General features: G+C 41.7%; 1 protein-coding gene across 4 annotated transcripts in view; it reads right to left on the reverse strand.

The window, feature by feature from the left end:
• Nucleotides 1-17839, reverse strand: part of dock8 (dedicator of cytokinesis 8) — a 252915-nt gene extending 235076 nt beyond the window's left edge. For all 4 annotated transcript variants that reach the window (XM_078214327.1, XM_078214325.1, XM_078214326.1 and 1 more), the window contains exon 1: nt 17537-17839. In XM_078214327.1, the coding sequence (XP_078070453.1) occupies nt 17537-17586 (50 nt within the window). In that variant the 5' untranslated portion in view covers nt 17587-17839. The remainder of the gene's footprint in view (nt 1-17536) is intronic.
• Between the last annotated feature and the right edge of the window lie 10085 nt (nt 17840-27924).

Here is a 27924-nt window from a genome sequence, read left to right on the forward strand (position 1 = left end):
CTCTGTCTAGTGTACGTTGCTCCCGCTGTTTGAATGCAAGCAGTCATGTGTTGTAGTTTCACCAGGTTAACACCATATTTGTAGGTATGCTTGGTCTGGTTGTGGTATACCCTCCTGCACTCCTCATTGGTTACAAATGTCCAAATTAAATACTTCAGGTGACAAATATCCTTCAAGCTTTGCTAAAAAAACTGATCAGAATATGATAGTGAAAGATCAGAAGCAACTTACCAATGTCCAAAGAAAAATGGCTGCAACCTTTAAGGTGACTGCCAGACCAATTCCTTGCCTCTTTTGTGCAGCTGGAGAGAGTATCCTTGCCTGGCTCCATATTTATCTATCCAGTGGTAGCCAGTGTATTATATGCAAAGGCATTTCTTACTCTCCCACCATTATGTCTGGTGTCCCAAGAGTGAATCCTTGGACTCCTCCTGTGTTTCATTTATATTCTGCCTCTTGGCAACAGTGTTGGAAACACAACATCAGGTTCCACATGTTGTTGATAGCACTCACTCTCATTAAATGATCAGTCTTGCCTGTCTGACATCCAATACAGGTTAAGCAGAAATTTCCTTAGACCGAAGCCATTGACTTCAGTCCTTGCTACAAACTTTGTTCCCAGCAATTGACTTCGTCACTTGACATGGAAATTGTTTGAGGCTGAACCAGATATTTGTCTGTTTAGATGAAATAGTGACCCGCATCTCACTGAGATTGTACAAACAACACGGAAACAAAAGACTTCCAAGTCTTCAGTTGTTCAAGCAATCTGTAATTCCTGTACTATTTGTATCCTAATAAAGGAGTCAGTCAGTCAGTGAGCACATTTATAATGCACTGGTTAATCATTCCGAGTTACATATTAAAAAGGAACATTCAGATATTCAGTGTAAGGTTAGGAACTAGCAATCTGCTTCCCCAGATGTATATGACTTATAGAAGTGGTTTTGTAGGTTGCGCCAGTAACTTTAGACACCATCATAACTGCATCTTGCAATAAGTTATTTCTTAATTGAAGCAGTAAAGTACAATACACGTGATTTGAATAACTACATTGAACCCATTAGTATCATTATACAACAACTGAAGTTACAACAATTATCATAATGGCGATAATTCAGCAAAATCCATTTGCCACGTTTTAATAGCAAGGGGGAGAGCCAAGATAATCAGCTTTCTTTTTAACTCATTCATGGGGCATGGGTGTCACTAGCTGGTCAGAATTTATTGCCCATCCCTAGTTTCCCTTGAAGGCATGAGAGAGTCAACCACATTGCTGTGGCTCTGGAGTCACGAGGGCCAGACCAGGTAAGGACAGCAGATTTCCTTCCCTAAACAGGACATTAGTGAACCAGATGGGTTTTTCCCACAATTGACAATGACCATGAAACCATCGGTAGATTCTTAATTCCAGATTTTTTATATGAATTGAAATTCCACCAGCTGCCGTGACAGGATTCGAACCCAGGTCCCCAAAACATTAGCCGAGTTTCTGGATTAATAGTCTAGTGATAATGCTACTAAGCTCTCCAGGAGGTAAAATGTTGGAGCAATGTAAAAGTCTCAAGGTATTTTGGGATGACCCAAGGAACAGCCTTGCAGATGATGAGCAGGCTTCGGGGAGTCAGGAGACGAGTTACTCACCACAGGATTCTTAGCCTCTGACCTGCTCTTGTAGGCACAGTATTTATATGGCTAGTCCAGGTATGTTTCTGGTCAATGGTAACCCCAGGATGCTGATCGTGGGGGATTCAGCAAAGCATAATCCATTGATACTCTTGATTACCTGCGAGTGTCAGGCTATCGTCACTCCACCTATATATTCTGTGCCTGCATGCCTCTCTCCATTTCACCTGGCAAAGGAGCAGCGCTCCGAAAGTTTGTAATTTCAACTAAACTTGTTGGACTACAACCTGGTGTCATGTGGTTTCATTGGTCAGAACTTTGAATACAGGAGTTGGGACACCTTGTTGAAGTTGTACAAGACATTGGTAAGGCCACACTTGGAATACTGAGTACAGTTCTGGTAACCCTATTATAGAAAAGATGTTATTAAACTAGAAAGAGTGCAGAAAAAATTCACCAGGATGCTACCGGGACTTGTTGGTTTGAGTTATAAGCAGAGGCTGGATAGACTGGGACTTTTTTCCCTGCAGCGTAGGAGGCTTAGGGGTGATCTTATAGAGGTCTATAAAATAATGAGAGGCATAGATCAGCTAGATAGTCAACATCTTTTCCTAAAGATAGGGGAGTCTAAAACTAGAGGGTATAGGTTTAAGGTGAGAGGGGAGAGATACAAAAGGGTCCACAGGAGCAATTTTTTCCACACAGAGTGTGGTGAGTGTCTGGAGGTACAATTTTGTCTTTTAAAAAGCATTTAGACAGTTCCATGGGCAAGATGGGAATAGAGGGATATGGGCCAAATGCAGGCAATTGGGACTAGCTTAGCGGTTAAAATAAAAAGATCGGCATGTACAAGTTGGGCCAAAGGGCCTGTTTCCAAGCTATAAACCTCTATGACGTCTTATCTTGTCCACCCCAGTACAACACCGGCATCTCCACATCATGGTAATTGTCGTGGAGTGATGCAAACAGAAAAAGAAAAACGGTAAAGCTACAATACAAGCTCACTGTAAAACCTATCCTTAAAAAGATAAAAATTGAATAAAGCTATTCTTCCTGCTACTGATTTTGCACTTTTGGCTGGGGATTTGCCATATGTTTGCTTAACAGTAATTACCAGTGCAAATGACTACCTGCTTCAAATAAATGTGAAGAAAACAGTTCTCAATATTGGATTACATCAGATAAGTAAATAGTCATTGAAATAGAATCAATGCACTGCAAGCATAAATCTGCAGGTGAAAAAAAAATAGGATTGTATTTAGCTTTGAAGTACAACAGCTCATATATCTATACAAAACTGCGATGTGCTGTTTAAAATGGAATAGACAGCCATTAAATTGGTGTTAGTAATTACTTTGAAATTGCGCACGAGGCAATTTTATACAAGCAATTCATTTCCTCTGAAAGTACAATAGTTAAAGTCCACTATTGTAACTAGGTGAATGAATAAAACAGCCGTAATGCACAGTTACAGAAAAAACAAAGGCATGCAATTTTAAAAGGCACATTTTGGACTCTTTCAAATATTTACTTCAGGCCTTGCTCTGAAACCAAGAAAGAAAATCACTGACATGGTTTTGAACTGAACAGCTGGGATGTTTACAGGAAACAACTTAAAAAGTTAAATATCCTTATAAGCCCACACATTCTACAGTTAATATAATTGTTTCCATCACTCTAACAAATTCTGCTTTAATTGCTCCCTTTTGGGCCATGGATCAAGTCTGGCATCTTGGTTTACATGGTCAAGAACATGCAGGATCATATTTAATCTAGAATACAGAACAATATGAAATTTCCCTGCAATGTATACATTGAGATGTATCTTGTAGCTATCTATATTTGCATAACATTACATAATGCACACAGACCCCTCCTGCTAGATCAACATTCCTTCAAAAACTATTGATTTCTAATTTGAGATTGAAATTTCAAACAGCTTTGCGTCATAATATGGGTTCTTTATGTTGCTGTGGTGGTGGCTCATTGACGGGATCTTGAGGCTTGTGTGATTAAAAATAAACACCATTATTGGTAGGTTTTAACTATTTATAGTTCCAAGTGTGGCCTTGCATGGTAATAGTTCCACCATGTAAGCTAGCTGTACAGAATATTGTTTCTGGACTGTTCTTTGACTGTGTGACTACATACATTATACCGTGGGTGGTACCACCCAACCAGTTCCACATTAACCCTTGTTCTGCTGATACCATCACACTTTCCTTGCTGGATTTCGTTCCAAGGGGTCATCTGAACCCAGTTCCAATTTGCAAAGTATTTTTGCAGTTGAGGGTTGCGTCTTTTACAGCACCTTGGTTGGAGACATCAGCTACAAGAGTCATCAACAATGCAACAACACCTTCCCCATTGAATGTCAGCTAGGCTCAGCATGCTCCAAGTCTTAATGTTTGTGGTTTTCAAGCCCACTTCAGTCTGAATATACAATCTATGGTTGATAGTTTGGGACCGAGAGAGCATAGTATTCAAAGATACTGGATCTGAAATTCCAATCAGCCCAGTAGGCCAACAGATATAGGACAGAGCAGGCCTCGAGGCTGTCAAAAGACTTTAAAAATGTAGATACTGTCTTAAATTTTGGGGTTCATTTGCAAACCCAGCATAGGCAATCATTGTTTCTAAGATGTTATTTCTGAAGCCAGATGGTGAATCAGGAAGCCATATGCCGATCATTTTACTTATTAGCTTAATTTACAGAATGCAGCATTGCCTCCTCCCAAACCAACACCCAGCAGTCTTTCTTTATACTCTTGAATAGAACAAAAATATCAATAGATGAAACAAAAAGACAGGGGATGAGAGCCCCTGGTGGAGCACTGTGACAAAAATAAAAAGTACATTTGACTAGTCAAACCAAACCAACATATCATTACCGGGAGTGATAATGCACTCCAGCCCCACCGATCTGTTGTCACCGCATGCTCCCTCTCCAAGTCCACCTGGCTGCTAATATAGCCATGGTAGAGCGGCAGGCTCTCTTTATGCTCTTGATCAAAACAAATAAATCAGTAAAATAAACAAATTAAAGAGGGGTGACAGCTCTGGTGGAGCACTGCAGCCAAAACAAAATGGGAAAGGAAATTTAACTAACTAAACCAAAGTGTCATTAACCGAGGTGTAACCCAGTCCCTGTAGTGCCCACTGGTCATGGAAAGCCTCAAGTTATGCTCAATGCACTTAACTAATCAATGCCCCTCAACTGTGTATCCTTTACCTTGTTAATACAATTAACATGCCATTAACCGATGGAGACCTGGAAAACTGGAGTGGCACCCTGCTGCTAAATGTAGAAGACTGGGACCCTTATCAGTTGAAGCCAGTGTGATTTTTAAAAAGTCTGCTTCGAAGCAGCATGGTGGCACAGTGGTTAGCACTGCTGCCTCACAGCACCAGGGACCAGGGTTCAATTCCAGTCTCCGGTCACTGTCTATGTGGAGTTTGCACATTCTCCCCATGCCTGCGTGGGTTTCCTCCGGGTGCTCTGGTTTCTTCCCACTGTCCAAAGATGTGCAGGTTAGGTTGATTGGCCATGCTAAATTGACCCCGTCAGGGGATTAGCAGGGTAAATATGAGGGGTTACAGGAATGGAGTGTGGGTGGGATTGTGGTCGGTGCAGGCTCGATGGGCCAAATGGCCTCCTTCTGCACTGTAGGGATTCTATGACACTAAGAAATGCAAAAATAGAACCAATTATTGATCCCTGAAAGTGAATGAATGCTGTGCCCAAGAGCAGGTGTGGGTTCCACTGTGCATACTGGCTAGAGTTTGTGAAGCAGCAGGGAAATCCTCCTCGAACTCTACAGGCGGTGTTTCCCTAGAACTATTGAAAGTCTTGCTGACTGTCAGCCATAAAGTCTTCTGTTTTCTCTTTGGACAATAATCTTTCAGCTGACCCCGAGTTAACCTCTGGCATTGCGCAATCTTCAGCATCCACATCAGCCACACCTCGACACTCCCCCACCTCCCAACCAGCAGAAGATCCACTCTTATCAGACTTTCCTGTCGGCAGAAAATGCACTATCGGACCAAATCATATAGGAACCTGTTCCATTTTTGGTAGTTACAATAAGAGTGAGTCGAACTAAGTTTCTCGTTTTTTTGGCTAAAGCTGGTTGCTCAGAATGACATAAAAATATCTGAAGAAAAGTAGGGAGTTCTCCTGGTGTGGTAGCCAAATTCCCCTCTCAAATTCCCCCTCGACAGATGACATCAGACTGCTCAGTATTTCTATGTTCAAAGAAAAGTGTTAGAATCTGGCAGAGAAAAGTAAATGCTGGCTGCGCTAGCTGTGTGCACAAATCCCATGGGGCCGCTAAATCTTGCGAGGCCAAAAATGGGATTTCACCTTCGAGGCTTCGGCTTCCGATCTTCCCCAGCTCCTCTGATAATGTGATCAGGTTAACGCCCAGTCACAAGTAGGCTTACATTAACACTGCAATGACGTTACTGTGAAAATCCCCTAGTCGCCAATCTCCAGCGCCTGTTTGGGTACACGGAGGGAGAATTTAGCATGGCCAATGCACCTAACCAGTACGTCTTTCGGACTGTGGGAGGAAATCGAAGCACCCGGAGGAAGTCCACTCAGACACTGGGAGAAGGTGCAGACTCCGCACAGTGACCCGAGCTTGGAATCGAACCCAGGTCCCTGGCGTTGTGAGGCAGCAGTGCTAACCACTGTGCCACCGTGCTGCCCATGTTATTATCTTTACGTCCACCCTCAATGCATCATACCCCCCAACATCACACTGGTGTGAATTGCTGCTGGTTTTCAAAAATGGAAATCAATTGTGATGACTATGCCATGGGTGCACATTTAAGTATAGTCCCTGGGTGATAAGGGACATGCCTGGGTACTGCTTGCTGGCATTGCCAACCTGGCGGTGGTGGGGGGGGGGGGAAGGAAAGAGTACACCTATGCTTTTGAATTGGGGTTGCCCCGATGCTTGTGGGGGCGGGGGGGGGGGCTTCCCTGTGTGTCCTTGGGGGTGTTGATTTTTTTACACAGATCAGGGCGCCATCTTTCTCTGTGGAGATAGCTTTGCCGGTCTAGGAGGCCCTACCCCGTCAGAGTGACGCCGCAATAATGCCCCCAGATTCTCTGTGCACCGAGTCCCAGAAAAGGTGAAAAGAAAACTCAGCTACGCAGCTGGAGAGTTACACACCGGTTTTCAGAGTGAAACTATTCTGCTAAATTTTGGGAATTCCATCACTGGAGTTAAAGCTTGAATTTCTCTCAACATTAATACTGCAAAATCATATCTGCCAACAAAAAGCTTTAATCTGGAAATATATTCTTATGATTGTCAGCAGAAGAATGCGGTAAAGAGAGGGAGGAACATAGATTTTATCCAGCTAAACACATTCTCAATTGAAGATGGTCCAAAATTAGTTCTAAATATGGATTTATAAAAACTTAGAACACTTAAAATGTCAGCATGCAGCTTTCTGTAAAAACTGAAGGATCCAGTTTATCTCCAAGGTCACGGATTTAATTCAAACACAATGCTGAGACCTTGAGATGAGGTATTAATAAAGCAATGTGTACCAAACAAAAACATTACTTCAGGACAGATTCACAATATTTTTACAGCAGAATAGCAGCTCTTCTCAGCAAATATTATAGAAAAGATATTATTAAACTAGAAAGAGCGCAGAAAAGATTTACTAGGAAGCTACCGGGAATTGATGGTTTGAGTTATAAAGGAGAAGCTGGATAGACTGGGACTTTTTTCTCTGCAGCATAGGAGGCTTAGGGGTGATCTTATAGAGATCTATAAAATAATGAGGGGCATAGATCAGCTAGATAGTCAATAACTTTTCCCAAAGGTAGGGGAGTCTAAAACTAGAGGGCATAGGTTTAAGGTGAGAGGGGAGAGATACAAAAGGGTCCAGTGGGGCAATTTCTTTCCACACAGAGGGCGGTGAATGTCTGGAACAAGCTGCCAGAGGTAGTAGTAGAGGCAGGTACAATTTTGTTTTTTAAAAAGCGTTTAGATAGTTACATGGGTATAGAGGGATATGGGCCAATTGGGACTAGTTTAGGGGTTAAAAAAAGCAGTATGGACAAGTTCGACCGAAGGGCCTGTTTCCATGCTGTAAACCTCTATGCCCGTATAACTCCAAACTCTCTGCATTAGGGCACAAGTACAATTTCCAGGGTCCAGGACTTGTTTTTTGTTTTATATGGGATAGTCGAGAACCAGGATAATTTATCTTCACTCCGGTGGCTCCATCAAGAGCTTTTGTGGAAAAAGAAATAAAAATCATGAACAGACGCGCAGGTGAATTTAGTCCAATTCAGATTTAAAGAAGATGTCAGGGCATCTGTAGGATTGGGTGGCTAGTGTGAATCAGCATAATGCCCTTTCAATTCTCAGGCCTGGATTTGAGTGCAACTCAGCCTGAGGGAATGCATTTCACTCCAGTGACACTAGAAACATAGAAGATAGGAGCAGGAGGCGGCTATTTGGCCCTTCGAGCCTGCTCTGCCATTCATTACGATCATGGCTGATCGTCCAACTCAACCGCCTAATCCCCCCCCCCTCCACGATCTTTGATCCCATTCGCCCCAAACTACAAACAGGGCACTACAATGTGCTGTTAGTGTACCTTTAAGAGTTTTTTTTTTAATTCATGCTCACAGCTTTAGGTGATGTCATTGTTGGGAGGAGAAAAACTGGGCAGGTCAGGTAATAGGGATTCATTTTCAGTTTGGAGTTGCAGTTTTGAGTTTTTGGATTTAGAAGGGGCAGCAAGTCAAAAAGTGTTTTCCCTCTCTCCCTGTTTTTTGTCCCCCTTTGGAAATTCTCGTTTTCCTGAAGGGTGAAAATTTGTTATTGGTGGGGCTGGACCAAAATCTCTCCGGGTGCTTTGGGAAACTGCCTTGTCTTCAAACTGTTCAGAGTGAATCCAGAGAACTGCAGACTTCATCCAAAGGTTCCAAGTCCAGTATCACACCTGCATTAGTCTATGCTGTGTTAAACCTGTGAAAAGGGTCTTTTGTCTATGGGATTGTTTTGATTGGAACATATTAGATATATTTGTTAAGGGTTATACATTATAGTGGTTGTTTTGTTTCTTGTTTGTAATTGATAAAAGTTCCTGCTAATTTTCTTTCTATACATGTTAACTATATTCTGAAACTTTATTTGATAAAAGCTCCCTAGTGGGTATTTTGAATCACACCCGAGGTGGAACATATCATGCTTATCCTAGCAAATTCAAGATGCAAAACTTATGATTCAGACAGGCTTCATAAAACACTTTGGAGTTTCTGACCTGAGCCATAACAAACATCAACAACGAGATTCAACATTGCCTTTAGTGTGCCAGCGCAGCCTCCAGTGGCCCGAGGAAGAAAGTGTTTGAAGACCTGGCACCAAGCTCATGTTCTACAGAGCAGCAGTGATATCCACCCTCCTATATGACTAGAGATGTGGATTATGTACAGCAGGCACCTCAAAATCCTGGAGAAGTACCACCAGCACTGCCTCCGCATGATCCTGGAAATCCATTGGCAGGAAAGGTGCATCAAAGTCAATGTTCTCGCTCAGGCCAACATCCCCAGCACTGAAGCATTGGCCACACTCAATCAGCTCCGCTGGACGGGTCACATCACCCACATGCCTGACATGACAAAATAAGCACTCTTCTCAGAGTTTTGTCATGGAAGTGAGCTCCAGCAGGGCAGAGTAAACACACCAATGATATCCTCAAAGCCTCCTTGAAAAAGTACAACATCCCCTCTGACACCTGGGAATCCCTGGCCCAAGACCACCCAAAGTGGAGAAAAAGCATCTAGGAAGGAGCTGAACACCAAGTTTCATCACTGAGAGCAAGTTGAGTCCAAGCATCAACAGTGAAAGGAGCATGTGGCAACCCGGGCACATCCTCAACCCCAAGTGACTGCCTCAGGGGGAGACATTACACGGATAATTAGCCATGCATTATTTTCCTCCATTTGCTTCATCCCTTCTTGATATTGTTGGCAAACATTGATAATTTTCTTGGGTCACTAAGACTCAATGATTGGGAATGTTGTACAAGCTGTTATCAAATACAAGAGGGGGATGCAGGAGAGAGTAATTTTAGTGACTATGACTTTATTGATGATCCTGGCATTACTTCATATTCTTTTCCCCAAAATATTTCATTCTCTCCCCCAAATTATTTCTAATTTTGATGTCAATAAAATACTTGACGATGTGTATGTATTTGCGCATTTACATATATGCATATTCTCTTTTAAATAATAATAAACCTTTTACTTTTATTCCCACAGGTTATGGGCATTAAAGGCTAGGACAGTGCTAGGAAAGCATTTAGACAGTTCCATCACACAACTGACTTGTGCGTTGTTGATGTTGAAAAGACTTGGGGAGTTAAGAGGTGAGTTACATACAACTCCCAGTCTCTGACCTACTCTTGTGGCCATAATATTTATGTCGCTGGTCCAGTTCAGTTTTTGGTCAATGATAACCTCCAGGATGTCAATAGTGGAGATTCAGTGATAGTATTGCCAATTAATGTCAAGGGAAGATGGTTAGATTCTCTCTTGTTGGGGATGGTGATAGCCTGGATTTGTGAGGCACAAATATTACTTGCCACTTATCAGCCCAAGTCTGGATATTGTCCAGTTTTGCTGCATTTGGACGCGGACTATTTCAATATCTGAGGAATTGTGAATGGCACTAATCAGCAAACATTCCCAGTTCTGACCTTACGATAAAAGAAAGGTCATGAATAAAGCAGCTGAAGATGGTTGGACCAAGGAAATACCTTGAGAAACTCATCATGCAGCAGTATCCTAGAATGGAGGCGATTGACTCACCAACAATCACAGCCATCTTCCTTTGTGCTAAGTGCAACTCTAACCAATAGAGATTATCCCCACCCACCCCACCATGATTTTCATTGGCTTTGATTTTTCCTCGGGCTCCTTGATGCCACACTTGATCAAATGCTGCCTTGATGTCCAAGGACGTCACTCTCATCTCTCAGAGTTCAACTCTTCTGTCCATGTCTGGGCCAAGGGTTTCATGAGATCAGCAGCTAAGTGGCTTGGGTGGAACCTAAACTGGGCAAGTTATTGTTGAGTAAGTGCCGCTTCATTGCACTGTCAATGACCCCCTTGTATAACAAAAACAGAAAATACTGGAAAATCTCAGCAGGTCTGACAGCACCTTTGGAGGGAGAACAGAGCCAACATTGAGTCTGAATGACCCTTCTTCAGAGCCCTTTTATAACTTTGCTGATGCTTGAGAGTAGATTGATGGGCGCTAATTGACCAGCTTATATTTGTCCGGCTTTTTGTGAACAGGATATACCTGGATAATTTTTTTTAAAAACAGTTCCCAGTGTTGTAGCTGTACTGGAACAGCTTGATTAGGAGCACAGCTAGTTCTGGAGCACAGACCTGTTTCTTGACATCCTGCAAGTGAACTGAATTGGCTGTGGACTGGCATGAGAGATGCTGGGGACCTTAGGACTACACCAAGATGGATAACTCAACTTTACAAAACTAGCTTCTAATTCCAAATTTATCAGTTGAAGTCAAATTCTTCTAGCTGATGGGATTCAAACCCATGCCCCCAGAGCATTAGCCTGGGTCCCTGTATTACTAATCTAATGACATTAACACTAAACTACCATCTCCCCATTGCACTCAAGGTTTTCCTGCAACCTTGTTTTCCCTCAGATCAAATACTTGCTGGAAATGAGCATTCACAACGATGAGGAAGCCCTGTTATATGATTCTCGCTGCACTTGATGCTTGTTTGTAGGCAAGGCACAGACAAGAGTGGCAACAAGGTGCAAATTTAATTTAAACAAAGCTCCAAAAACACGTGAACATTTTTCATGCAACTCACTTCCTCCTTGAATGGCAGATATCTGCTAGAACTAAAAAACCTGCAAGCATGTTGGTCAGCTCTTCCTCTCGGATGCTATTTCCCTTTAAGCCACAGCAATAAAGGACGTTGTGCACTATGCTCGGCAAGTTATTTTAAGTGGTCGGTCAATGATACACAATTTGAGCACTGCTGAAAAAAAAAGGCAAACTGTTGAAGCTTTGCCTCTTGCACTCATCAGGACAGGCATAAAACCAAAATTCAAAGGGAGCAACAATTCATATTGCATGAGAAAATGGTATTGACACATATTTACATGTCGGGAGCTTTCCTCTGCAGGACAAAGGAATATGTTCAGGCATTGTGCAATTTTTTTGAATTAAACTAAAGCATGGAGAAACAATAGTCCCTGGTGTATTTGCCTCAACCGATCCGCAAAAAACTTTATACCCATTTCTATTAAAATGCTGAATAATAATTCAAACGCTTTACATCAATCTTTGAGAAGTCTGTTGAACACCACTTTTGGCTCAGCTATTGAAAATTTTCTGTTAATACAGTATACAAAATGTACACTTGCTACCTCAAAATTGTTAAAGGTTGTTTTCTCCTGCTTCTTGCAGACCTGAAATATTCAGCCTTTGAAGATTTCTACCAATCAGAATGCATATGCTTCTAAGTACTGAGCCAGAAAAAAATGCTGTTCAAAGATTTCAAGTAATAGGTACTTTGTCATGAAATGGGAACATCAATGGGATATACATGTTAATAATCCCTGTCAGATCATTTTGATGATTTAGACTCAGTACTTACATCTCAATGTGGTCTCCAAGCTCTTAAATGACTACTCCCATTATTAAGTTAAATTTTCAAAGTTTTCAGCCCAAAACTGAAGATGTGATAAAATATTTAAGATCACATTTTTCCAATTCTGTTCTTGTGACTTTACACATCACTGATGGAAATATATTTCATACTGTTCATCCCCACTTGCTTATTCATTTCAACTAAAATCTTAAAATCTTTATCAAAATATGGGGTGCATACATTTATGGAACATGCATATTCAACTTACAGCTCTGCGACTGTATTTTTTATATGCTGGTTTGTTCCCCTTGAATTATGTGGGAGTGAAGATTGCTTCATTGGGCTTAACAGAGATCTGTTTGTATTATATAACTGAGATACGAAAATCGATAGCAACATTGATTCAAGACTTAGTTGTGCCCCCATCCCCAAGCACTGATGCTCCGTGGTACTGTCTGATCGATGAAAAAAAAATCTTTGACATCCTTTTTGTGTATTGTGGTGAACTTCAATTGAGTTTGTGAACAATAGCTTGCATTGATATAATATCCTCAACATTGCCAAACATCTCAGGCACCAATCCATACAAGGAGATATTAGGACCAAAAAATTTACTTTTTTGACTTAAGTTAAGGTGTGCCTTAAAAGGAGAGAAGTAGATAAGCAATAAGGTACAAAGCAGAAAATACATCGCAGTATGAAAGGCCATATAGCTTTAGTCCTCATCACTAAGAAGAATATACTTATATTAGAGGTGGTACAGCAAAGCTTCACTGGATTGATTTCTGGGATGACAGGGTTGTCCTATAATGAATGGTCAAATAAATTGGGACCATACTCTCTGGATTTAAGAGGCGATCTCATTAAGATATGCAACTTCTGATGTGACTTGACAGAGTCGGAATAAGAGGATGATTCCCCTGGATTGGAATCTAGAACTTGGGGCAGAGTTGCAGCATGGATTAAAAGCTGGCTACAAAATGATTTGGACTCAGGCATTGGATGTAGAATCTCAAAATTTCAAACTGAACTGGGGGGGGGGGGGGGATGCAACAGATAATACACAGGAGGTTGATGACAAAATACAGGAAGACATTAATAAACTTGCAGAATGGTGATGTAACTAGCAAAGGAACTTCAGCATAAATGTGTGAGGAGGTGTATATTGCTGGGGAAGCCACATAGTCCTTGGAAAATAAGCAGAGTAGAGGAGCACAGGGATCTGGCACACAAATCACTATAGGTTGTGACACATGTTAATAAGACCATAAAAAGCACAAAACAAGGAGTCCATTTGTAGTGGGTAAGAGTTCAAAAGCTAGGAAGTTGTGTCATACTAGATACTTAGTTAGACAGAAACTTGGAGTGCTGATCTCCAGCTCATAAAAAAAGGATATAGAGGCACTACAGAAAGTTTTATTTGCACCCTAAGGTACTGGACTGGAAAAGCTGTACCATCAAGAAAGATTGATCAGGGTCAGACTCTAACAGAAAATTGGAGAACTTAAAGATTATGAAAAAAATTTGATAGGGTAGATATAAAAATGTCTCCACTTGAGAAAGACTATAACTAGGGACCATGAATATCAGAGAATTACTAATAAATCCAATAGGAATTCAGGAAAAGCTGCTTACCATTGGAATGGATGAAACTTGTTACCACAAGAAATAGAAGGAACAACAAGCATAGATGCATTAAGGTGAAGCTCAACAAACTCATGGAGGTAGAAAGAAATAGAAGGCTAGGATTAGATGAAAAAGGGCCAGAGTATAAAATTACTGCGGATGCTGGAATCTGAAACCAAAAGAGAAAATGCTGGAAAATCTCAGCAGGTCTGGCAGCATCTGTAAGGAGAGAAAAGAGCTGACATTTCGAATCCAGATGACCCTTTGCCAAAGCCAGAGTATGCTCTTTTGGAGAATTAAGATCAGTTTGAATGTTTCTGTGTTGTAAATACTGCGTGATGCAACAAGAAAAGCAAAGGTGCTAACACAGTATCCATCCCTGGGGGGATCCAGCTGCAAACTTGTCTCGTGTCAGTAAAACATCTGCTCACCACTACTCTCTACCTCTTAGTCAATTTTGTACCTACATTGCTGCTGCTTTATTTTCAGAAGAGGTCTGTCTGGTATGTGGTACTTTATCAAATGTATTTTGAAAGTCTACACTTAAAGTATCTACAGTACTACCATCAGCTTTTGCTGTTACTTCAATGAATTCCATCAGCAGTTCATAATGGTCATCCATTATAAACCCATGCTCTCCAAGTGAAAATTCATTACTGCACCAACCTCACTAACTTTTGCTGTTATTTCAAATAATTCTTATTAGCTTCATCAGAAATTCATACTGTTGCTCCATTTTTAATCTAGATTCCTCCAAATGAAAATTACATTTTTCCCTTGACAGTAGTGTCTCAATTTTACCGATAGTCAAATGATCAATCATCAAGTTTATCCCTCTCCTCCCTTTGTTTTGAGCAAGGTTGTAACATTTTTTTTCACAACTTTTACTGATGCACCATAGAAAACATTCTTTCTGGTTGTATCACAGCTTGGTATGGCTACTGCTCTGCCCAAGACCGCAAGGAACTACAAAAGTTTGTGAATGTAGCCCAATCCATCACGCAAACCAGCCTCCCATCCATTGACTCGGTCTACACTTCCCACTGCCTTGGCAAAGCAGCCAGCATAATTAAGGACTCCACACACCCTGTACATTCTCTCTTCCACCTTCGAGAAAAAGATACAAAAGTCTGAGGTCACATACCAACCGACTCAAGAACAGCTTCTTCCCTGCTGCTGTCAGACTTACCTTGCATTAAGTTGATCTTTCTCTACACCCTAGCTATGACTGTAACACTATATTCTGCACTCGTTTCCTTATCTGTGAACAGTATGTTTTGTCTGTATAGCACACAAGAAACAATACTTTTCACTGTATGTTAATATATGTGACAATAATAAATCAAATCTTCAGTTCTATCATCTTCTGGGATTAGTGCAGTATCCAAGAAGGATCCCAAGATTCTGGTCAGAGCTTCAACAATCTGTACCCTGACTATACAAAAATTCATGCAATAGCCAAATAGCTGACTCTGATTCCTGCATTTCTATGGCAAACAAAATGCACAGCAGGCCAGTATTGTAACATCATACCATTCAACCGTAGCAAAGTAAGTATCCAAACCAATGCCATAGAGCTAAACTATGTGATTATCAATTGTTACCAATTTATTGTGTTCAACAAGCAGATAAGTATTAGGAAATTTTCGTAAGGGTTTATTCATGCCACTAAATCGGTTCACCAGTGTAACAAGCAGATGGTTGATTGTGAAACGTAGGTTTAAAATGCTCTGATTCAAAAGGGAAGTTTGAAATAAATTGTCACTCAGGAAACGGATTTCCATTTTAAAGGTTACAGTAGCCTTTTACGGATCCATTCTGTAATACTGAATATATCAAGACACTGCTACTAGAGTTTTACATTAAGTCTCGCACCAGTGATACCATGAGTGTTCAGAGGTAAATTGCATTGTTACCAATAAGTAAGCAAGAAAGAAGTTGGTCTCTATATTGCCTTATGGCACGGTCAGATCTAGGTAAACATAAAATCTTGTACATACAAATGGCAATTGTTCATCGGATAATTTATTTGTGGCTGGCGTTAAAGAGAGAAAAAGTTTGCTCTTCTTGGTCAGGGGTTTGTGTACATCCAGTTCTGATGTGGAGATGCCGGCGTTGGACTGGGGTAAACACAGTAAGAAGTTTAACAACACCAGGTTAAAGTCCAACAGGTTTATTTGGTAGCAAAAGCCACACAAGCTTTCGAGGCTCTGAGCCCCTTCTTCAGGTGAGTGGGAATTCTGTTCACAAACAGAACTTATAAGACACAGACTCAATTTACATGAATAATGGTTGGAATGCGAATACTTACAACTAATCCAGTCTTTAAGAAACAAAACAATGGGAGTGGAGAGAGCATCAAGACAGGCTAAAAAGATGTGTATTGTCTCCAGACAAGACAGCCAGTGAAACTCTGCAGGTCCACGCAACTGTGGGAGTTACAAATAGTGTGACATAAATTCTGATTCTAGGATCGCATGATAAAGACTCAGGAGTTTCACTGGCTGTCTTGTCTGGAGACAATACACATCTTTTTAGCCTGTCTTGATGCTCTCTCCACTCCCATTGTTTTGTTTCTTAAAGACTGGATTAGTTGTAAGTATTCGCATTCCAACCATTATTCATGTAAATTGAGTCTGTGTCTTATAAGTTCTGTTTGTGAACAGAATTCCCACTCACCTGAAGAAGGGGCTCAGAGCCTCGAAAGCTTGTGTGGCTTTTGCTACCAAATAAACCTGTTGGACTTTAACCTGGTGTTGTTAAACTTCTTACATCCAGTTCATCAGGCCTTCGTTAATGGCTTAGCTAATATAGTAACAACTCCAACAACACCACACTTCCTCAGTACTCCACTCTAAAGTCTCAACCAAATGTGCTGTTGTTGATTCAGTGAGAAGTTTAACAACACCAGGTTAAAGTCCAACAGGTTTATTTGGTAGCAAAAGCCACACAAGCTTTCGGCGCTCCAAGCCCCTTCAGTGTTTACCCCAGTCCAACACCGGCATCTCCACATCATGACTGTTGTTGATTGTCAAGATTGAACCCAGAAATGTATTAATCCTGGAGCAAGAAGACTACCAACCCAGTCAAGCTATAGTCTGATCCCATGCACAAAGCATAGGTATTAATCACTCATCTTAAAATTAATGCATTCCACTCATTTAAGTAAATTGACGGTCTTTATTGTTCGTTAATTAATTAACCCACTCCAATTTCCTGAAAGTTGTGGACTTTGTTAAAATCAATGATCTATGCTTTCGAGCGAAGGGGAGTACTTCCAGTCAAGTTCAATCAAACTCGTTGCTCCAAACACATGACTGTCACCCGCCTCACATGGCTTATAACACAACTACACCACATTGAAAACTGAGTTCGAAAACTTTTCTTTATAAAAGTCGTGGCATTTTCAGGCGGGCAAAAAGCGTAGCTTGACGTTACACATTTCGTAAGAACAGGAGCAGCCACTGCAAACACAACTGCAGCATGAAAGTCCCTGGTGGCTGCGTGCGCTATCCTGCCTTTCTGCAAAGAGTTCTGCATTTCTGAAAGAACGTTAATCTGCACCAACTTGGTCAGATAACCAGGGATAATTCACACAAACGGCATCTCACCTGTTGATTCTCTGAGCAAACGCTCTCCGCTCCGAATTTAAAGTGCCCATAGATCCTGTGTTTATATCCGGGGAATTCCGTCGAGAAAAGATGTCAAGGTTGTGATCTGATGATTAAAATTCCAAGCCGGGGTGGAAACTTCCGCATTTTCACCTTTCTCTCCAACCCGAGAGCCAATTGTGTAGGAGGGGGACTGGCTGGTGTTCTGGGCAATTACCAGCAGGTCGAGACACTTCACAGGGGATACATTCTGCTCTGTGATAGTCAGATCTGCTTCCTGGCCGCTTTCAGAGTCACACGCACGGGGTGATATTAACAGTACTTTATCTGTGCTTAAAGATCCTGCAATAAACTGATAGCTGCTGGAGCTTCAGTCTGGGAAAGTTGCCACCGAGTTACGTCAGTTAAATGAAAACTGCATTTGAAGGAAAAGATAAAACTACAACTTTTGATGAGGATGATAACATGCATTTGTATTTATAAATAATGAAGAAACGTACATATTACTATCATTTAGTTTAGTAAAGATGTGTTCAGTCTGGTTCTGAGAATATATTCTGTTATGAGCCTCAATGCTAGGGCACTCCAAATCCCAGGAGGGAAACTTTGAACGCCGATTCTATGTTAACTATGTTAGCGATTTTTTTTTAAATGAGAAAAGAGATGAAATCCAGTGAGGAAATGAAATGTCTTGTAAATTATTCGAATAACAAAACATTTATTAAACTTTAAAACACACACAAGAAAGGTAACAGTAAAGAACAATATTTACAATTAATTATGATCATGGTTACCCACACAGTATACTTAAATTACCCCCAATCCAAATCTATCTAAATTCTTAAACTCCGAGAATGCACCTTCCCCAAAACTATATCCCATAGGTTTTAACACTGTGAGTCAAATGATCGTAGTAAGAAGTTTAACAACACCAGGTTAAAGTCCAACAGGTTTATTTGGTAGCAAAAGCCACACAAGCTTTCAGAGCCCCAAGCCCCTTCTTCAGGTGAGTGGGAATTATGTTCACAAACAGGGCATATAAAGACACAAACTCAATTTACATGAATAATGGTTGGAATGTGAATACTTGCAGCTAATCAAGTCTTTAAGATACAAACAATGTGAGTGGAGAGAGCATCAAGACAGGCTAAAGAGATGTGTATTGTCTCCAGCCAGTGAGACTCTGCATGTCCAGGCAAGCTGTGGGGATTACAAATAGTGTGACATGAACCTAATATCCCGATTTAGGCCGTCCTCATGTGTGCGGAACTTGGCTATCAGTTTCTGCTCAGCGACTCTGCGCTGTCGTGTGTCGTGAAGGCCGCCTTGGAGAACGCTTACCCGAATATCAGAGGCCGAATGCCCGTGACCGCTGAAGTGCTCCCCAACAGGAAGAGAACAGTCTTGCCTGGTGATTGTCGAGCGGTGTTCATTCATCCGTTGTCGCAGCGTCTGCATGGTTTCCCCAATGTACCATGCCTCGGGACATCCTTTCCTGCAGCGTATCAGGTAGACAACGTTGGCCGAGTTGCAAGAGTATGTACCGTGTACCTGGTGGATGGTGTTCTCACGTGAGATGACGGCATCTGTGTCGATGATCACCATGCAGAACCAGTAGCTTTCTTTTAGGGAAACTATAGTTGAGTACAATTTATGGGCTCTCGCAAACAGACTTCTGTTTTTTTTCTGCACAAGTTTCTTTCTTGGAGAAAGCTCTACCTTGCAACTGGGCATGGTATGATCTAGCTCTCTAAACTGCTAGTCTCCACTTTGCTTAACAAAGTATCTGTTTCACCCTGCTACTGTGCGAATCTGCATCTCACGATTCCTCAATGCAGCTAAAACCCTATCAGTTTCTTTCTTATCCAATTATTTATTTTTCATTCCATTCCAACTTTCTAACTATATATATATTTATATATCAGGTGTTAATATAAAGAACCAAACTCCAGTTCAATGGGCATGAATTATTATGAGGTGTGCACAATAAGTACAAACCATAAAATATTTTATTAAGTCCAGCAAACCACTTTCTTTGGACTTAATGTCCGGGTAGTTTGCTGAAAGCTTGCTAATGACAAAGGCACATTCAGCCCAGTCAACCATGCAAAGTTCTCACCGACATCTATGGACTTGTATCAAAATTTGAACAGCAATCCTACAAGATTAGTCAAGCAACAGCCTGTCAGTAATACTGGTAAAATCTTACCTTATAGTGAACATCCGAAACTACTCTATGACAGTTTGTCTCACCACCAGAGCAGATATCATTTGAGGTGAGAGTGCAGTGGGGAAGAAGTGGACCTGCAAGCCCTCAATATTGATTCTGGGCCTCATGAAGTTTCATGGCATCAGGTCAAACATGGGCCTACTGATTATCACCTATTATCATAGAATCCCTACAGTGCAGAAGGAGGCCATTTGGCCCATCGAGTCTGCACTGACCACAATCCTAGCCAGACCCTATCCTCGTAACCCCACATATCTACCCTGCTAGTCTCCCTGACATTAAGGGGCAATTTTCCATGGCCAATCAACCTAACCCGCACATCTTTGGACTGTGGGAGGAAACCCATGCAGACATGGGGAGAATGTGCAAACTCCACACAGACAGTGACCTGAGGCCAGAATTGAACCCGGGTCCCTGGTGCTGTGAGGCTGCAATGCTAACCACCGTGCCATTCCTGAGCATCCTCCTATTGTCCTCCCTTAGCTGATGAATCAGTATTCTACTGTGTTGAAACTACTAGGCCATCTGCCCTCATATTGCCTTTTGTAGCTTGGTGCATAGAATAAAATATAATCATAGAATTGATGATTTTGTGCCTACTTTTACTTTATAGCACTCCTGTGATGCCAGTGGAATTGTCATATGCTCCATAGTAGATTACAGACAAAAAAAATGCCTGTTTGACTGCATAAATGGAACTAGTTAACTCCTCAACATTTCTGGCCAGGCTTGCTAGATATCTTAGACAGACAACAAACAACAAAGAACAAAACAGCACAGGAACAGGCCCTTCGGCCCTCCAAGCCCACGCCGCTCCCCGGTCCAGGATTGAATCCTGAATCCAGGATCCCTGCCCAATTTTCCAGCCTATCTACATACTAATATCCTATCCACCGAGCTGTCCCTCACAGCTACGATGCTTTGTTCATCACAACCTATTAGCTCACCCCCACCCCCCCATTCCAGACCATGTGATCTCCAGGGAGAGGCGAAAACCCAGAGTGAAAACCCCAGGGCCAATATGGGGAAAAAAAATCTGGGACATAACTGACTCATATAGAGTTAGCTCAATTGGACAGCAATTTTCTTTTATAAGCAGAACTTGTGAGGTCTAAATACCCAAACAATGTAGCTGAGGAAGGAAGTGAACTAGTCCTCTGAAATTAAAGTTCCTGTTCGTCCATTGCAGTCACCATTTATTTCTCCTTATGTGCGCCTGTGATTCACATGACATTACTTCTTGAAGCTCAATGAAATGAGTGTAGCTGTCCTAGAGTTGTAATCAGCATGATGCAGGGTTAATGCCCTGTCACTGGTTATGTTAGATGCTGGCTGCCAGACATCCCAATTCTTTTCAATATACAGTGTATGAAAGTTTTGTGCTCGAGTAGTCTGCATCAATTAGGAAGATAAGATACGACACATTGGGAGGTGCCCTTCAGATTACGAAGAAAACATCAGTTTACGAGATGTGCCTTTTTTATGCTGATACCCATGGTGATAAAGATAAGAAAATGCAAATATAAAAAAAAACAAAAATAATTTTGACATGTTAGTAACCTGGTGAAAGGGTACTATGACCACTTGTAAGATCATTAGAGGTAAATCTTGTCCTTTTTATATGTTTAGTTGTTATAATGTTTGCAGTAATTGAGCAAAGTCCTGGTGTTGGCATGTTTCAAGTTGTTACTTACCATTATGAGGTTTAGAGGATTATTATGTATTGAACTGTCCCTTTAAACTCAGGTTAAAATGAAGGGGTCATGTGACTATTCTGAATTCTATCTGACAACAAGCCTAGTATAGTCAAGAGACCAGCTGAGCAAGGTGCGAAGTTCCCACACCTGGGAACAAAGGGCAGGAACAGTGATGTTAACAGTAAATAGAAATAATATAGATGGTATAGAGTGATAATGCTGAATCAAAATTTTTAAAATCTTGAGAGAAATTGTTAATGGAGGAATTTAAAAACAATATTCCTTTTGGAGTTAAGTCCAATGAAGAACACTGTTTCCAAAATAAGGGAAGCTGCAGTTCTGGCTGATGGTTATGAACTATCCCACGAATACATAGGTGATAGCAAATCTTAGTTTGCAAACCCCACACAGAAACTGGAGAGAGAAGAGAAGTAATAATGAACAGAACACTACTTTCCTTTAGGGAGACAGGAGAACTGAAAAGACAGATAGGGCGGCACAGTGGCTGGCACTGCTGCCTCACAGCTCCAGGGACCTGGGTTCAATTCCAGCCTTTGGTGACTGTCTGTGTGGAGTTTGCACATTTTCCCCGTGTCTGCATGGGTTTCCGCCAAGTACTCCAGTTTCCTCCCACAGTTCAAAGACGTGCAGGTTAGGTGGGCTGGCGAAGCTAAATTGCCCCTTAGTGCCCCGAGATGTGTAGATTAGGGGGATTAACGGGGTAAACGCGTGGGATTAAGTGAATAGGGTGGGGGGGTGGGCCTGGGTAAAATGCTCTGTTGGAGAGTTGGTGCAGACTCGATGGGTCAAATGGCCTCCGTCTGCACTGTTGGGAGTCTATGAGATGCTTCTCAGAATAGTTACAGTGTGGAGGCTCAATACATGTTTTTTTGAATGTAAATATGACCAAATTACTTTTGCTATAAAATAGAGCATGTGAAAAGCCAATGACTGGTAGTTAAAAGCTGAGCCAGTAGCTTTAGTGGACGTGTCGAGTAACTCTCCAGAAAATGCTGTACTAGTGAGTGAAGCTTGTGACAAACCAATACCATCTAATATATTTACAGTGGATATAAATCAGAGCATAAAATATTATAGGAGTTTTAGATTTGAGGGTGAAGTAACTCTATTTTTGTCTGATAAAAGAGCCAAAAAGATAGTTATTCTTAGGGATAGAGGTTCGACTGAAAGTTTGATGTTAGCATCAATTTCTCTCCAGAGAATCTGACCCAAGCCGAGAATCAAACCTGGGTCCCTGGTGCTGTGAGGCAGCAGTGCTAACCACTGTGCTATCCATTATTGTATTATAAAGTGTATTATAAAGGGCATTGATGGAAATTGTTTACCTGTTTTGTTGTGTAGAATGGATTTAAACCATGCTTCAGACAATTTTCACAGTAACTTCATTGCAGTGTTAATGTGACTAAATAAATAAACTTTAAACTTGAACTTGAATTGGCCTGTTATTGTTGGAGTGGTCTCAAAATTGCAGATTATTTGTCGATTTTATGCAAGAAAATGACCCAATGTGAGATCAAGTGCTGCTATCTCCAAATTTGTTAGGCAACAGGAAGAGAACACTCTTGCCTGGTGATTGTTGAGCGGCATTCATTCATCCGTTGTCGTAGCATCTGCATGGTCTCCCCAATGTGCCATGCCTCGGGACATCCTTTCCTGTAGCGTATCAGGTAGACAACGTTGGCCGAATTTGCAAGTGAATGTACTGTGTACCTGGTGGATGGTGTTCTCACGTGAGATGATGGCATCCGTGTCGATGATCCGGCACGTCTTGCAGAGGTTGCTGTGGCAGGGTTGTGTGGTGTCCTGGTCACTGTTCTCCTGAAGGCTGGGTAGTTTGCTGCGGACAATGGTCTGTTTGAGGTTGTGTGGTTGTTTGAAGGCAAGAAGTGGGGGTGTGGGGATACCCTTGGCGAGATGTTCGTCTTCATCAATGACATGTTGAAGGCTCCGGAGAAGATGACGTAGCTTCTCCACTCCGGGGAAGTATTGAACGACGAAGGGTCCCCTGTCCGCTGTGTCCCGTCTTTGTCTTCTGAGGAGGTTGGTGCGGTTTTTCGCTGTGGCGCGTCGGAACTGTCGATTGATGAGTTGAGCGCCATATCCTGTTCTTATGAGGGCATCTTTCAGCGTCTGGAGGTGTCTGTTGCGATCCTCCTCATCTGAGCAGATCCTGTGTATACGGGGGGCTTGAGCATAGGGAATGGCTTCTTTAACGTGTTTAGGGTGGAAGCTGGAGAAGTGGAGTATCGTGAGGTTATCCGTGGGCTTGCGGTACAGTGAAGTGCTGAGGTGACCATCCTTGATGGAGATGCATGTGTCCAAGAATGCAACCGATTCCGGAGAGTAGTCCATGGTGAGTCTGATGGTGGGATTGAACTTGTTGATGTCATCATATAGTTGCTTCAGTGATTGTTCACCATGAGTCCAAAGGAAGAAAATGTAATCGATGTATCTAGTGTATAGCATCGGTTGAAGGTCCTGTGCAGTGAAGAGGTCTTGTTCGAACCTGTGCATGAAGATGTTGGCATATTGAGGTGCGAATTTTGTCCCCATGGCTGTTCGTGTGCCTGGATGAAGAACTGGTTGTTGAAGGTGAAGACATTGTGGTCCAGGATGAAGCGGATGAGTTGTAAAATTGCATCACGACACACGACAGTGCAGAGTCGCTGAGCAGAGACTGATAGCCAAGTTCCGCACACATGAGGACGGCCTCAACCGGGATCTTGGGTTCATGTCACACTATCTGTAACCTCCACGACTTGCCTGGGCTTGCAAAATCTCACTAACTGTCCCGGCTGGAGACAATACACATCTCTTTAACCTGTGCTTAACGCTCTCTCCACTCACATTGTCTGTACCTTTAAGACTTGATTACCTGTAAAGACTCGCATTCCAACCATTATTTTGTAAATTGAGTTTGTGTCTTTATATGCCCTGTTTGTGAACTGAAATCCCACTCACCTGACGAAGGAGCAGCGAGCGTTCCGAAAGCTAGTGGCTTTTGCTACCAAATAAACCTGTTGGACTTTAACCTGGCATTGTGAGACTTCTTACATAGATTATGAGAGTAGGGAGGTAATGTTGGAGCTGTACAAAACTTTGGTTAGGCCACAGCTAAGTGTAGTTCTGGTTGCCTCACTATAGGAAGGATGCGATTGCACCGGAGAGGGTGCTGAGGAAATTCACCAGGATGCTGCCTGGGATGGAGCATTTGAGCTATGAAAAAAGGATAGATAGGCTCGAGTTGTTTTCTTTAGAGCAGAGAAGGTCGAGGGAGGACCAGCTTGAGATGTATAAGATTATGAAGGGTATGGACAGGGTGGATAGGAAGCAGCTGTTCCCTTTCGTTGAAAGGTCAATAACAAGTTGGCATAATTTTAAGATGAGGGGCAGGAGAATCAGAGGGGGTTTGAGGAATAATGTTTTCACCCAGAGGGTGGTGGGAGTAACCTCACAACCTTTAAGAAGTGTAAGGGGAAAATACAAGGAGAACACACTTTAAAATGGCTGCCTGGCACATAAAGAGTTAACTGGGAAAGGAGCCAAAAAAGCAGACACCGGCTCCCACTTATCAGAAATCACTTTAAATCAAAACCTAACAGACAAGCCATTTCTAAATCACAGACAGTGACTCATAGTAAACAAACACCTCAGGAAGTCAAGCCCAGGGTCGAGATATCTTTTAAGATAAGGAAAACCAGAAACAAAGGGAACAGATTAGCCATAGGAAGAGCGGGAAATATGAATGCGAGGAAACCAATTAACACCTGTATGAGCCGAAACCAACCACTGATAGATACAGACATCAGGAAATGTACCCATTCATAAGAACAATACTATGTTAAATGTCTATATCTGTTTGTACCTACCTAAAACGATGTGATAATGTTCGAATCACCGGTCCATCCATTGTGTAAAGCGTATAAAAATGGACCGCTCCCGACATTTTACCGAGAAAAGGTCTTCTATTCACTTGTGCCTTATCTCCCGGAGCTCCGTTAAATAAATCGTATTTTCTGAATCTCGAAGTCTGACTACTAGTGGATTTTTCCCACAACAAGAAGTATGTGGATGCACACTTGAAATGTCACAACATTCAAGGCCAAGTGCTGGAAAATGGAATTAGTATAGATTTAGTGTAGCTTTTTCAGTGCAGACTCGATGGGCCAAGGGCCTCTTCTGCACTGTATGACTAAGTGTTCCTGGCTAATGGACAACATAGAGAGACAGAGCATTAAACTAAAATGACTTGGCTCTAACTGATGCTGTTACTGTGGAATGACAAGGACTATCAAGGACACATTAAAGTTTTGGAGCTTAAAATCAATTGGACAAAGCTTGTGACAGATGGGAAGCCAAAAAACAGAATGAATGTAAAAGAATGCAAGCGCTAATTAAAAAAGAATATAAAGATTTTTTATTGGAACACAAACATAACCTCAACAAGATTTTTAAGGCAATGTAAGAGAACCTACAGGCAAGGCGGTTACGTAGTGGGATTGTCACTGGACTAGTAGTCCAGAAACCCAGGGTAATGCTCTGGGGACCCGGGTTCAAATCCTGCCGTGGCAGATGATTAAGTTTGAATTCAATAAAAATCTGGAATTAAAAGTCTAATGGTGACTATGGAACCATTGCTAATAGTCGTAAAAACCCAACTGGCTCATTAATGTCCTTCAGGGAAGGATATCTGCTGCCCTTATCTGGTCTGGCCTACATGTGACTCCAGATCTACAGCAATGTGGTTGACTCTTAAAATGCCCACTTTCCATGAACGAATGATAAAAAAAACATAACCCACGTTTAAACAGGAGGAAGACGACTTGGGTGGTTGCTTAGCTGAGACATGTTTTTCAAATATGGACATTTAAGAGCATACAGCCATGAAAGAGAATGAGAATCAACATTCAAATTTGAACCAAGTGGTTCTCAGGCTGATTCTAAAGGAAAACAAAAGGAAATACTGAATTCAGAAGGTTAAAAAGTATTATGGCAGGGAATTTCTTCTGAATCTACAATTTAAACTTGCTGGGATTCAAAAGCCAGAGGAAATATCAGAAGTCAGCAATGTTGTTCTTAGCATAGTTTTGCAGGCAGAAACAGTTGTGGCAAATTTTAACCGAGGACGCAGAAACGGTGTGAACTTTAATCAAGGAAAAGGAGCTACTCTATTAGCAACGTAGTAAGTTGGTTGTTAAAGTTTATAGAATGTTATGTTAGGTTAAATTGAAGGTGGTGACGTGATTATTCAGAATTCTGCCCGACAACAAGTCTGGCTTAGTCAAGAGGTGGAGATGCCGGCGTTGGACTGGGGTAAACACAGTACGAAGTCTAACAACACCAAGTTAATAAACCTGTTGGACTTTAACCTGGTGTTGTTAGACTTCTTACTTAGTCAAGAGGTGCAGGAAGGGCATGTTTGGGGCAGAAGATGTTCCACTCGACCAAGTAACCCACGTGAATTGGATGGTCCTGAGTGAATTGCGATTCTGAGTGAAAACTCAATGTGCCTGAGTCCTGCATTTTTACTCACGTAAAAATATGTGTGAGTGCATTGTCACCATCCTCCTGAATAGACATGTAACAACACCCACTGGTTGAATGTGTGGCATCTGATCACAACACCAGGTTAAAGTCCAATAGGTTTATTTGGAAGCACGAGCTTTCGGAGCGCTGCTCCTTCATCAAGTGAGTGGACAAACAGCGCTCCGAAAGCTCATGATTCCTCCACTCACCTGATGAAGGAGCAGCACTCCGAAAGCTTGTGATTCCAAATAAACCTGTTGGACTTTAACCTGGTGTTGTGAGACTTCTTACTATGTCCACCCCAGTCCAACGCCAGTATCTCCACATCATGGTATCTCATCAATAGCTTTTGCAACATAATCAAAAATAAACAGTGAATCCTGAATATATATGTAGCTCTCTTGACTATTCTCTAGGTAATGACTTCCAAATTTCAATATTTCCTATCATATACATAATATATATCTTGTATTTATATAAATTCATACTGAATTGCTACTGTATAAAGTCCAAGTCTATTTATAATCCATTATGTGGATTTTAAGCAACTTTTATGAAAATGTATTTCCTAACTTTAAAGTATTTAAGCTCTGTGCTTGCAAAGCTAAAGTGGTGTCCTCAGGATTGCCACAGTTAGAGGACACGGTAACATTGCAACATGGCAGTGGAAGGATGAAAAAGGAGTGGGGGAGGTGGCAAGAAAGTAGGTGAGAAAGAGAATGAAAGGGGAGGGTTGAAGAGGGTGTGGTGATGGTTAGGAGGTTTGATCGGGCGAGGGGAGAGGCAGTTAAAGTGAAGAATGGGAGAATCTTGATGGTTACTGTATGTACCCATCTGGACCCTCTCCTCATCCCTCCCATTCTTCATCTAATTGCAGAAAAAGAGTGCTAAAGAGCCAGATAAAGAGCCAAAGC

The sequence above is a fragment of the Mustelus asterias genome, chromosome 6, assembly GCF_964213995.1.
Source record: "Mustelus asterias chromosome 6, sMusAst1.hap1.1, whole genome shotgun sequence".
Taxonomy (NCBI): domain Eukaryota; kingdom Metazoa; phylum Chordata; class Chondrichthyes; order Carcharhiniformes; family Triakidae; genus Mustelus; species Mustelus asterias.